The 11,973-nt window shown below is 34.8% G+C and overlaps 1 protein-coding gene across 5 annotated transcripts; it reads left to right on the forward strand.

The window, feature by feature from the left end:
- Nucleotides 1–2,369: 2,369 nt before the first annotated feature.
- On the forward strand, nucleotides 2,370–7,350 carry LOC140838146 (potassium transporter 8-like). Of its 5 annotated transcripts, none has more exons than XM_073204236.1 (9): nucleotides 2,371–2,588; nucleotides 2,682–2,766; nucleotides 2,858–3,344; nucleotides 3,446–3,499; nucleotides 4,722–4,850; nucleotides 5,066–5,118; nucleotides 5,570–5,693; nucleotides 5,758–6,012; nucleotides 6,115–7,349. In XM_073204236.1, exons 2-9 carry the CDS (start codon nucleotides 2,725–2,727, stop codon nucleotides 7,158–7,160), a joined length of 2,190 nt encoding a protein of 729 aa, XP_073060337.1. In that variant the 5' UTR covers nucleotides 2,371–2,588; nucleotides 2,682–2,724; the 3' UTR covers nucleotides 7,161–7,349. The 5 variants fall into 5 exon arrangements, with proteins under 5 accessions (XP_073060338.1, XP_073060337.1, XP_073060336.1 ...); XM_073204235.1 differs by having other exon boundaries at nucleotides 2,373–2,588; nucleotides 4,722–4,958; nucleotides 6,115–7,348; XM_073204234.1 differs by having other exon boundaries at nucleotides 2,373–2,588; nucleotides 2,652–2,766; nucleotides 4,722–4,982; nucleotides 6,115–7,347.
- Nucleotides 7,351–11,973: the final 4,623 nt, after the last annotated feature.

The following is an 11,973-nucleotide window of genomic DNA, read 5'->3' on the forward strand; positions in this document are numbered from 1 at the left end:
CATTTTTGCGAAGAAAAGCTGCATAGCTATATCTTCTTCGACTCCTGAATTCCATCTATATTTGGTGAATAACATAATGTATTCATCTACCAAACATATATCATGTAATTCAAGACTATACAGAGCTTGAGTATATTTTTTCTTCTACTCTGTATCTTGACTGTTGAAATAGTCTACCCCTATAAAGTGTGCTTTGAATAGGGTAGCCATCTTTCCAGCGATCTCACTAAGAGATTCCCCAACTAGGACTGACTCTTTCATATCTGCTGAAGTCATGTCCCAAGCAATTTTTACTGATCCCATAAGACTCATTTCCAAAAGTATAATGAATCCTTCTTTGTTGAGATCAAGTGTTCCTGCTGCAATCCTCATAGCAGATGTCCAATCGTCTATGAGATCTTCTCTGTTTTTGAAGTCCAATACATCAAGGTTAAGCATAACCCCGTACGGATGTATAGGATCTAAAACAGTTTTCCCATAGGGTGTTTGGTGCAAAGGAATTTGAGTTCTCTTGCCCTTGTTCCCGCTGGGTGTGATCCTCCACCAGTATGGAAATCAGTTTGAGATTCTCTCATATTATGAGATCCCATACTTTCCCTTGGTGGTTCCTGAGAAGATGACCAGGTTATTACAGGTGGTGTTTCACCTACTGCTGTGTTCATCTTTAGATCTACTACTTTGAGATTTGCGAAAGATTCCGCAAGCTCTTGTAGATCCTCTAAACCAATCCTTTCTAAAGTTGTCATCAGATGAATTTCTTTTCTGAGACAGACTTTATTAGATTGATCATCTTTTCTTCTTCAGTCAAAGGTTTTGACACTACTCTGGCCTTCCCTTTTTGATGTAACAAAGGTTCAGTACCAAAAGATGGTGGTAACCAACCTCCTGAAGTTCGTCTACCAGAATTTGGTTATTGTTCTAGTTTCTGAATTCTTGTTTGAATATCCTTTAAGGTTACAAGAATTTCTTCTTGTTTCTCTAGGATTTTCTCAACTCTTTGAGGTACATAATATAGCAAAGTGCCATAACTTTGTACCGTTTTCTGGATCTCTCTAAGATCTGACGATAGCTTAGAGGAATCGGGTGCTATCTCCAGAAACTTATTGTTCTGAATCATAACTTTACCTGATATTTTACCTGAGGGTGCTGATGCTTCCCTTTCTGGTTCTGATATCTAACAATAGTTAGATGACCTTGTTCATATTCCACAATATTGGAATAGTTCTTGTAAATTATTTTTCTCGAACTAAAGTTCGGATTCATAATTTTCGAAATTCTCCTTCTCATACATTTAGTTACTAGTAATAATAAAATTTTCGTGTTTGAAATAAATTAACCTTGCTCTGATACCATTTTCGAAAGCGCGGGATCATTTTAAATAAAATAGGGAATAAGGGTAATATGGGTATTAGGATAAGCATTTTCTCTCTCCATAATGGGGACTGACCTCCAATTCTCCCAAGACATATACTTAAATAATAATAATAAAAATCGCAGCGTAGTACAACTATCTATCATATTTTGGTATCTGATTACGTATAATTGGCTGCACGTGTTCTTATTATCAAATTAAAATATATTTCTTCTCATATCATTTAATTCTTCCAACTTCTTTCTATATCCCCTAATTTAGGAAAACCAATTGGTATTTAATTTTTTTAATATATATATATATATATATATATATATATATATTTATATGATGTTGATGAAAACCATGAGGTCTGTCGAGATATCGGATCTCCATTTGGAAACTCATATCAGACCTTCGAATTTGGAAATACGATTAAAGTTTATTATTAGAGATGTGGGTGAAAACCTTTGTAATAACGATGTAACCAAGGTGAGGAGATTCCTGACGTAATCAGAGCTCTTGAGATGAGGTCGGGTGAAAACCCTAATAAACCTGGCGTAACCGAGACGAAGTGAGATCTGACGTAATCAGAGCTCCTGAGTTAAGGTATGGTGAAAATCTTTACCTGCAATAGTCTATGATAAAAATGTCCAATCTTTACCTGTCTTCCACTTAGGCCTGTTTTACACTTGGGCTTAGGATGGGTCAGGGGTAGTGGGTCCATCCTTGGGAAATGGAGTTTATAAAACCAATACTAGTGAAAAATAACTAAAACACAATGACGCAAATATGTGTGGCAAATTTGAACCAATGAAACAATTCTTCAATTAACATTTTGGACGAGTATTGTCTTCAAGTGTTTCCAACGTATCACGACAACAAAACAATTCTTTTTTTAAAGCCTATATTTTCAATAGGTCATAGCCCATTCATATGTTGTCCATTCAATAAAAGTATGATATTAGAAATACATACTAGAAGTTCATGACGAAGATTATATGTTATAATTATGGAGACAGACAGATATGTAAACACTTAAAAAAAATAGTTTTTATTTTATCACCAACGTAAAGTTCCCATGTACGTCATGCGTGCCGCCAATAACATTCTATTGCTAAGCGATATTCTGTAGCACAATCCCTCTCGCTTTTGCCCACCCTCCATATAACGGACTCTCCAAACATCTCCCGTATATTCTCTGTTAATTTGCGTTCTTGAGGCCATCGCAATAAAGGTTTGTTTTTTGTTGATAATATTTTGATCGAGCATTCTTGCTAAAAAAGACTAGTTGGTGTAGCTGAAGTGGTTGGTTTGTAATCTGATTAAGATGTTAGACCAAGAATGATTTTCCCGTGATTCTGAGGCTGCCCATGATGGATATTGAAGGATGGAGCCCTACTAACCCCATAAAGGTGAGACCTTTTTGTTAAAGAAAAATCTCATTTTGATGTTTGGTGATTTCTTGCCTAATTTTATTTATTTATTTTAAATTTGTTATCGCAGAAAGAATCTTGGAGAACTGTATTGACATTGGCTTATCAGAGCTTAGGTGTTGTGTATGGTGATTTGAGCACTTCACCTCTATATGTGTATAAAAGTACTTTTGCGGAGGACATTCAACATTCAGAATCTAATGAGGAAATATACGGGGTGTTATCTTTGGTGTTCTGGACTTTAACTCTGATCCCACTTATTAAATATGTGTTTATAGTTCTTAGAGCAAATGATAATGGAGAAGGTGGGACTTTTGCTTTGTATTCATTGCTGTGCCGCCATGCTCGGGTGAGCACTTTGCCAAATGGACAGCTTGCTGATGAGGAATTGTATGAGTATAGAAAAGATGGAATTGCACAAGCTAACAAGGGTCTTGGTTTGATACTGAAATCCATGCTAGAAAAGCATAAATTGCTTCAAAAGATATTGCTCACTTTGGCTTTGATTGGGACATGTATGGCGATTGGGGATGGAGTTCTTACACCAGCTATTTCCGGTGAGAAACGATCTATTTTCTTTACAGATTTTGGTTTAGAGTTTTGGGAACTACATATGCTGAGAACTTGGAACTAATTATTTATTTGTCACTGTATGCAGTATTTTCTGCTGTGTCTGGATTAGAGCTTGTCGTATCAAAGCATCATCATCAGTGTAAGTCTCATGTTTTTCAATTCACTCCTTTTTTTAACTGTGAATTCTTTTAAAGCCATAAGTTTTTACACACTAAATTTGTATGGCCACCTCCTTTTGTCTCGTTTCAGCCCCTCTTTCGAATTCTTGGACTGACCCCTGACTTTTTGTTCTTGTCTGCCAAATCTTGTGATTGGGCAGGCTCTAAATTCACACAAACATTAGATAAGGAGCTGTCTATATTTAATTGCATAAATAGAGTTTAAAATAACTAATTTCATTGCCATTCTTGAATCTTGTCTCTAGAGTTTGCCTCTATCTCCTTAACTTTATTCTTATTAGAATTTCTACAAGTGATTGAGAATAAGCGAAGTGGAAAACGTTAAAGGATATATATAGTAATTGGATCATTCCAATTGAATGGCTCAATGATGGTGTGATGTTTTACTCCAAAGATGTTTCCTCCTCCAATAGAAATCTTCAAAGTTCTTTACTTTTAGCTATGTAGTTTGTTGTCAGAAAAAAGCCTACACAGTGGGACCACTCATATATTAGGACAAACCTCTTGCTTGAATCAAAACCAGATGAAAATCATCTATATCAACTAAAGTTAGCTCACCCTCTTTCTAGGTTGTGATCTTTATAAGATGGGATGCAACCTGAGCTTAGAAGTATTGTGAATTCTATTATTTGAATACTGTTTGGACAATCTTGTGCCTGATACGAAGAAAATCTTGCTTAAACAATTGAAAAGTGGAAAAGTTTTGATAATCTTCTGATGAAAAATTAAAGTTTATAGCTTGATTACACTATTTAACTCATTTAAAATCCAACTAATGTGTGAAGGTGTTGGCAACTATTCAATGTCAATGAATGGGTAGCCACATTATTTTCTTAAGTAATTTGGCGAAGGGAACATCCAACTGTTGAGATATTGAATTGGGATCATGTTAAGCATGATTTATGACCTGCAATAATTCTTTAGGTCCAACCATTATCCATTTTCTGACCTATTGATCAGTTATTGAATTTCCGTTCTAGTGGTCTTCTTACATTGGATTTTTTTCTGTTCTTTTTGGTTTTGTAACGGCTATTGAAGATCATTACCGACTTATGACATGAATACTTCTTTTTTTACAAAAGAATAAAAGGGATGTGAAAATCACTTGTTGTTCGTTACCTTTTATTTAGTAGTGGATAAATGCTAATCTTATAATTTTCTTGATGTTTACATATTCTACAGATATTGAAGTCCCAGTTGCTTGCACAATTCTGGTGTTCTTATTTTATCTACAACACTATGGGACTCACCGAATAGGATTTCTTTTTGCACCAATCGTGATAACTTGGCTCTTCTGCATCAGTGCCATTGGTTTGTACAATATCTTTTACTGGAATCCCCATATTTACAAGGCACTGTCTCCTTATTACATGTATAAATTCTTGAAAAAGACTCAAACAGCGGGGTGGATGTCCTTAGGTGGGATATTGTTGTGTATAACAGGTATAAAAGTTTCCAATCTAATTTTACATACGATTTTTAAAATTTTATTCTTATAGTTATTCAAATTTTTTACATCTTTTCAGGTTCGGAGGCCATGTTTGCTGATCTTGGTCATTTTTCGCAGTTGTCCGTCAAGGTGAATGCATCTTAGGTGTAAATGTATCTGTGAAATGTACCTTACCCCAAAAGTTAGAGGTCGTGTGAATTAAACTCGTAATTGCTTTACATTTTAGCATATCCCTTTACACATATACGAAGATTGGAAAACATAGGATCAAAACTAATATCTGACATGTACAAACGCATATTGATTGGGCAGAGGTTAACAAATGCAAAGAAACAAGTACCTAAGTCCAACTTAAAGAAATTTAAGGAGATTGCGAATCAAAGTTCTTGACCTTGTGAACTCCAGGAATCGATGTCATGTTAGATATCATTTATTCTAAACCTTGAACTCAGCTGGCCAAACAATAATTTTGTCAACGAGTATGAATCATCCTACACGTTAAGGATTTGATGATGAAAGATCCTTCATTAAATATCGTTAGTAGCCGGTTCTACTCTAACTGAAATCTGCCTTAGTGCAGATAGCTTTTAGCTTTATCGTCTATCCATCCTTAATCCTTGCTTACATGGGACAAGCTGCTTACCTTTCCAAGCATCATGTAATCGAGAGTTACTACCGGATTGGGTTCTACGAATCAGTACCTGGTATGAAGTTTCATCAACTTTACTCCGAGTTTTACGGGATTTCATTCTCCTTTTTATAATGCAGCAAATATCCGGTGGCCTGTTCTTGGAATCGCTATACTTGCTGCCATAGTTGGAAGCCAAGCCGTCATTACTGGGACGTTTTCCATTATCAAGCAATGTTCTGCTTTTGGTTGCTTTCCCCGAGTCAAAATAATTCACACATCGTCTAAAGTGTGTGGGCAGATTTATATTCCAGAAATCAACTGGATTCTGATGCTCCTTTGCTTGGCTGTTACCATTGGTTTTAGAGACACGAAACACATTAGCAATGCATCAGGTAACTAACGTTTGAGTCCCAATTTTCTGTTGTAAAAACTAAGTCTGATTCTGTGGTGATGATCAATAAAGATGTCCTGTAACATCCCATTTGCTGGCGCAGGATTGGCAGTTATAACGGTCATGTTGGTAACCACGTGCCTGACGTCTCTGGTCATCATCTTGTGCTGGAACAGAAGCGCCATCTTGGCTATTATTTTCATATTTTTCTTTGGTTTCATCGAGGCCCTTTACTTCTTAGCTTCTCTAATCAAATTTTTTGAAGGCGCTTGGGTCCCAGTTGCTCTTTCTTCTATATTCCTAATCATAATGTACACTTGGCATTACGGAACGCTGAAAAAATACGAGTTTGATCTTCAAAACAAAGTTTCCATCAACTGGCTCCTCAGTTTGGGATCTAAGCTTGGGATTGTACGAGTTCGAGGCATTGGCCTCATACATACAGAACTTGTTTCGGGAATCCCAGCCATCTTCTCCCATTTTGTCACTAATCTCCCAGCTTTTCACGAGGTTCTGGTTTTATTCTGTATCAAATATGTTCCAGTTCCTCATGTGAGACCTGAGGAGAGGTACTTAGTGGGACGAGTCGGACCAAAAGAGTACCGAGTTTATAGATGTATAGCACGATATGGATATCGTGATGTTCTTATGGATAACGTGGAGTTGGAAAAGGATCTTGTTTGTAGTATAGCAAAATTTATTCAATCTCATTATGGCGACTGCAATAACTCATCAGACGAGAATCTTGAAAACGAAGAGAAAATGGACGTGATTGGGACCACATCAACCCATGCAAAAGGGATCGAGATTTGGCAAGATGACAAAGAATCATCTGAAGTAAGCAGTATCATGGAGTCGAGAGATATGAGGTCACCAGAAGTTTCGACTAAAAGGGTAAGATTTCTTGTCCCAGAAAGCGATAAAAATAGTCGAATAGAACTGGAGGAACTAGTAGAAGCGAGAGAAGCAGGGATGACTTTCATGCTAGGCCATTGCTATGTGAAGGCGAAGTCCGGTTCAAGTTTGATCAAGAGAATGGTGATCGATGTGGGGTATGATTTCTTGAGAAGGAACTCTACCTCAGCAACATACGAATTAAATATACCTCGTGCATCGACTTTAGAGGTGGGAATGATTTACCACGTCTAGAGTTGATTAATCCATACATGAATACTTATCGATAATTCGATTCATCATTTATACGATGCAAATCATCATACAGCATGTGATAGCCGTATCATGTTTATGTTGTTCTAGTATCACTCGATCCCATGCTAATTTTTTTTATCTGAGTTTCTAAAACATCAAATCTTAAATTCAGAATCTGGACAACAGTTTCGAGCTTCAAGCTTTCTATAATTACAAGAATGCCTTAAACCTTTATTGTTAATGGATTTCTGAGTTTTGAAGTGTTCTTGCAAGACGAATAGCGGTTGAACGATGAATCGTGATGCGATAATATTATCTCAAGAACGAAAAAGTATTTACGCTAGATTTTTTTAACCAGTACTTACCGTCGAAGATATTTTTCAACAAAAATTTTACCTCTGTTGCAACCCCCACCACTGTTCCACCGTTCTCGAAATGAGAAGGAGAATAAGTTCTCGATTCCGACAAGAATCAGATTCAAATTAAAGTCTATCAAAACCATATAATATTCTCAATTGTTGTGGAAACCGATCGTGCCAGTCCTGGATTAGCAAGACTGGCTAGTTGCTGTTTCTTTACTATGGATTATACAGCTTTCTTTGTGCATATCGATTATTGTATTCCGTTTCGTTTCCTCCAAAATTAACCATATGGGAATGATGACAACATGTGATAGATTTTTAGGCGTTGAACACACTTAGAATATGCACTCGGAAAAAGTTATTCAAAAGTTCATAGAGATCGTGCAAAGCAATCGGACAATGACTGAGAAATTTAAATTCAAATATAAATGAACATTCATCGATCATGATAATGTGGTATTCGTGTATTTAAACTGATGTTTTAATATTATTCATGTTTTTGATCCAATGGTCATGCATTTTGGATCAAACATCGAACTAATCCAAGAGTTGAATATTAGTTGTGGCAAACGTGACTAGTGACCGTATAAAAAAATAAATTAAGAAGAAAAAACCAATTTTTGTTTTTTTTTTTTTTGCAATTCGAGACGTGGGAGGCATCGACTGACTCATTTGAAGCCATATTCGAATCCTCTCTTAATTTAGAGGAAACCCATTTCAGAGAAGGCTATGCGGACGGGTTGCTTTCTGGAAAAGAAGAAGTTCGGCAAGTGGGATCTGTAACCGGATGGTGTCTGACGTTTTTGCTACACTGTTAAACAAAATCTCGAGGATCCTTGTTGCTTAGGCTGTTTAGTTGCGGCGAATAGTGAATCATCTTACGATGAAAAGTAGTGTTCCTAGGAGCTTTAATTAGAAGGTCAACTCTTTACTCTTTTTGGTACTTGTTTTAGTCATCACGATGGTTGTTAAAACATTCGATGTATAGGAGTTTTGCACTAAGAAAAGATGCCTGCCCGGACTTGAAAATTGTAACTTATATCCGATGCAGTGCAAATGTCAGCTCTAAACATGTGCTTGCTTCTTGTTTTGCATCTACTTTATGCATAGCTTTTGCTCATTACTTGCAATCGTTATACCCATCATCATATTCATATTGTTTCTTGAGCTGTATTATTTGTCTTCAACTGTTCCAAGATCTAGTTCGGGTTTTTTCCCAGGGTACATAAAAGTAATATAGCTTTAAAGCCAATCATAATATGCAGTTTGTGAGTAATAAAATTTTGCTATTGAATCAAAACATAAATGGGCATGTCTGAAACGAAAATTATTCTATGGTTGATTGCTATCCAGGTCACTTGCCCGTATGATACGATGTTATTTCAAGTACAAATTAACGTGGCTATTAGAAATGTCTTAAATTGTTGTTTGTGCATGGAATCTGATCACATGGGTGTTTTTAAACATTTGAATTTCCCAAATTGCTATTTTTGGTATTAACATCTGTGGTGACGACTGACCAACATGAATTAAGTCGAGCCATTTTTTTCAAACAAGATTTTTTTTATTATTAAAATTAACAAAGGAAGCACTTGGGATGTAATAATAACATTTAACGGATTCCACGTCAGCATACCAGAAAAGAAACTTCTCCGGGAAATGACACCGACACTTGCAAGTTGCAACGCTAAATCCTGTGACATTAAATAATGTTTTTTAAAACACCGGCAGTTTTATTATCATTTTGATCATTTTATCTTGTTTATATTACTACGTATAGTGTGAAGTCCCAGAGTTTTCTTCCTTATTGATTTATTTATTTTCTTATTTGATGCAATTACTTTGATAGTTAGGTGCCAAGTGAATACTTTAATCACGTCTTTTTTCAATCTCTCCTCCTCCTAAACGCAATGCACAATTAACTCATTCAAAATCCATTATTCCTTATGGGCACTAAAATGTATTTTGAATTGATTAAGTTGCGCAGACAGAGAGATCAAGACTAAATGCACAAGTATGTCTTCCTGACAATTCCAACTTGATGATTTTAGTCGAGTCACAAGGTTTGACATTTTCATTATATACTCTCTTACGTTCTCTTTCTCTTTGTAATGCATTGAGACAAGTTTACTCGGAATAGCACTTGTCTCGACTTTTTTGTTTGCAGTGAAACGATCTGTATAGTATCTGGAATGAAATGTTTCATAATGATCAGCACCATGCGATTTGATCGCTCCCACTTTTCCAATGAACCTTTTGATCAGCGGTTTTTGAACTGGTCAACAATGCGACGCGATCTTCTCTTAGAGCATAGTCCAAATTCAAGCAGTCGAGCACTATCATAATATACTCTTTCTATTTCTTGAAGTTTGAATCATTAAATACTAGAATGTTGTTCAGAATAGCAGATAAAGAAGACACTATAACAAAATAAAAAAAAAACTCACGATAAATTATATTTCATACATATTTAAATTAAATAAATAATAAAAATATATATGCATGCATGTGCCCATAAAAAAGGTACCTAGCACAATATCTATATTTAATCGTTGAACAAAAATAATAGTTTATAAATGGTACAGTTAAATATCATGATTATTAAATATTGGTAATTCTCTTTGGACTAACAATTGCATGCGTGGATAAAACTAAATTATCACATATTTAACATCACATATTATGTTAAAATTTTGTCAGAAAATGACATTGCTTTGGGCCGATCATTTTTCGCATAAATTTAACACTATTTAGTATCATATAATGTGTCTACAATCTGGCAAGAAAATAATCTTCCTATGTATCGATTAATTTCCGCATAGTTTTTAATATGCTTTAAGACCATGTAATTATGTGCTTATAATCTGGCTAAAAATCTTTTTTGGGCTTATTATTTTCTACATAGATATAAACATACTTTTTGGGGTCACTTATTATGTTTGCAGTTTGCCAAAAATAGTCTTCTTTTGGGCCGACTAATTTTCGCATAGATATAAATGCACTTGAAAAAGATATATTATACCCAAAATCTGGCCAGAAAATAATATTCTTGTGGGTCGATTATTTTCCCCATAGATCTAGATGCAGGTTAAAATCATTTATTGTGCTTGCATTTGGCCAAAAAATAATATTCTTCTGGACTGATTATTTTTCGCATAAATTGAAACACAATTTATTTTGAACTTTAATAGTATCAACATATCTCAAAAATTACTTTATTACATGTAATTTAAATGTAGCCAAATTTGAGGTACGAGATATTAATTTAACTCAAAATTTTCACAAGAAAATTTAATTAACTTTAATTGAGCCAAATAAAAATATAGAGACCGGATATGCAAAAAATATAATATTTGTACCTCATAATTATTCATCTATAAATATTTTATCAAAACAAAGAAAGACGATAAAATAATGAATACATTCATATTAATTTTATTTATTGCAATTATGGTCGAACATGATTCACAAATCAGAATTACGGAAGTCAAAATTAAAATGTAAAAAAAAATTGGATTTTAAATATGGTTTAAAATTAGAAAACCAAACAAGGATTTTTAAATTCAACTAAAAATAAATCCCCAAATTCGAAAACCTTATAAACCCTAAATGCGAAACGCCGCTAGCACTTCCTCCGGCGGCACCAAACTCCAGCAACCTTGACCCACAGTCTTCTTGCCTTGGCCGACCACTATCCTACCATCTTCGACCATCGGCGTGCCGGAAAAATGATCGAAATCGTCACAAAATGGAGGAAATCATGTGAATAGAGGTTGGGAATTTCAGGTCAAAACCTGATCACGTTGTTGCGATTTTCAATAAATATATGGTATTGATATGGGCGCCTGGAGATGAGCAATATTTTACCTCAATAGACGTCGTCTGAAAATGACCAAATGATGTCAATTTGCCCCAAATCCAAAGACCTAAACCCCAATTCGAAAATTCAAATTTTCATTTTTTTAATTCGAAAATAAATCGAAATTTTGGATATAACTCAAAAACCAGTTTTGAATCCACAAATTTATATACTAGAAAATCACATCAATTCTGAGAAAAAAACGTTATTTTTTGGTTCAATCAATCAATAAAAAAATTTCTCATAATTGAATATGAACATGACTCTGATACAATTTATTGAAGATTTAATAAAAATAAATCTATAAATCATGTAGATTAAATCTATATATCACAAATATCAAGAATTAATATCAAATTATCAAAAAATATAAATAATAATAAATACGTACCAAAATTCATTGATCCATCTAACATTGAAGTTAGGGATCATCTCGAGGTGGAAAGCTTAAATGTCCCGAGAAAATAAAATCGAATATGGAAAGCCCATGCCCAAGTTGCAACCTATTTGTTTCGGCCCGTAGCTTCTGGACTCTTCCATGAATTTTGACTTCTTCCCCAAGTCACCCCATTCTATAATATAAATATATTCC

Source organism: Primulina eburnea, chromosome 8, assembly GCF_022965805.1.
Source record: "Primulina eburnea isolate SZY01 chromosome 8, ASM2296580v1, whole genome shotgun sequence".
NCBI lineage: Eukaryota > Viridiplantae > Streptophyta > Magnoliopsida > Lamiales > Gesneriaceae > Primulina > Primulina eburnea.

Coding starts and splice junctions, on each gene's coding strand:
- LOC140838146 (XM_073204234.1), top strand. CDS start 2,725: ATGATGGATATTGAAGGATGGAGCCCTACTAACCCCATAAAG. Junction 4,983..5,065: donor GATATTGTTGTGTATAACAG/GTATAAAAGTTT, acceptor ACATCTTTTCAG/GTTCGGAGGCCATGTTTGCT. Junction 6,013..6,114: donor ACACATTAGCAATGCATCAG/GTAACTAACGTT, acceptor TTGCTGGCGCAG/GATTGGCAGTTATAACGGTC.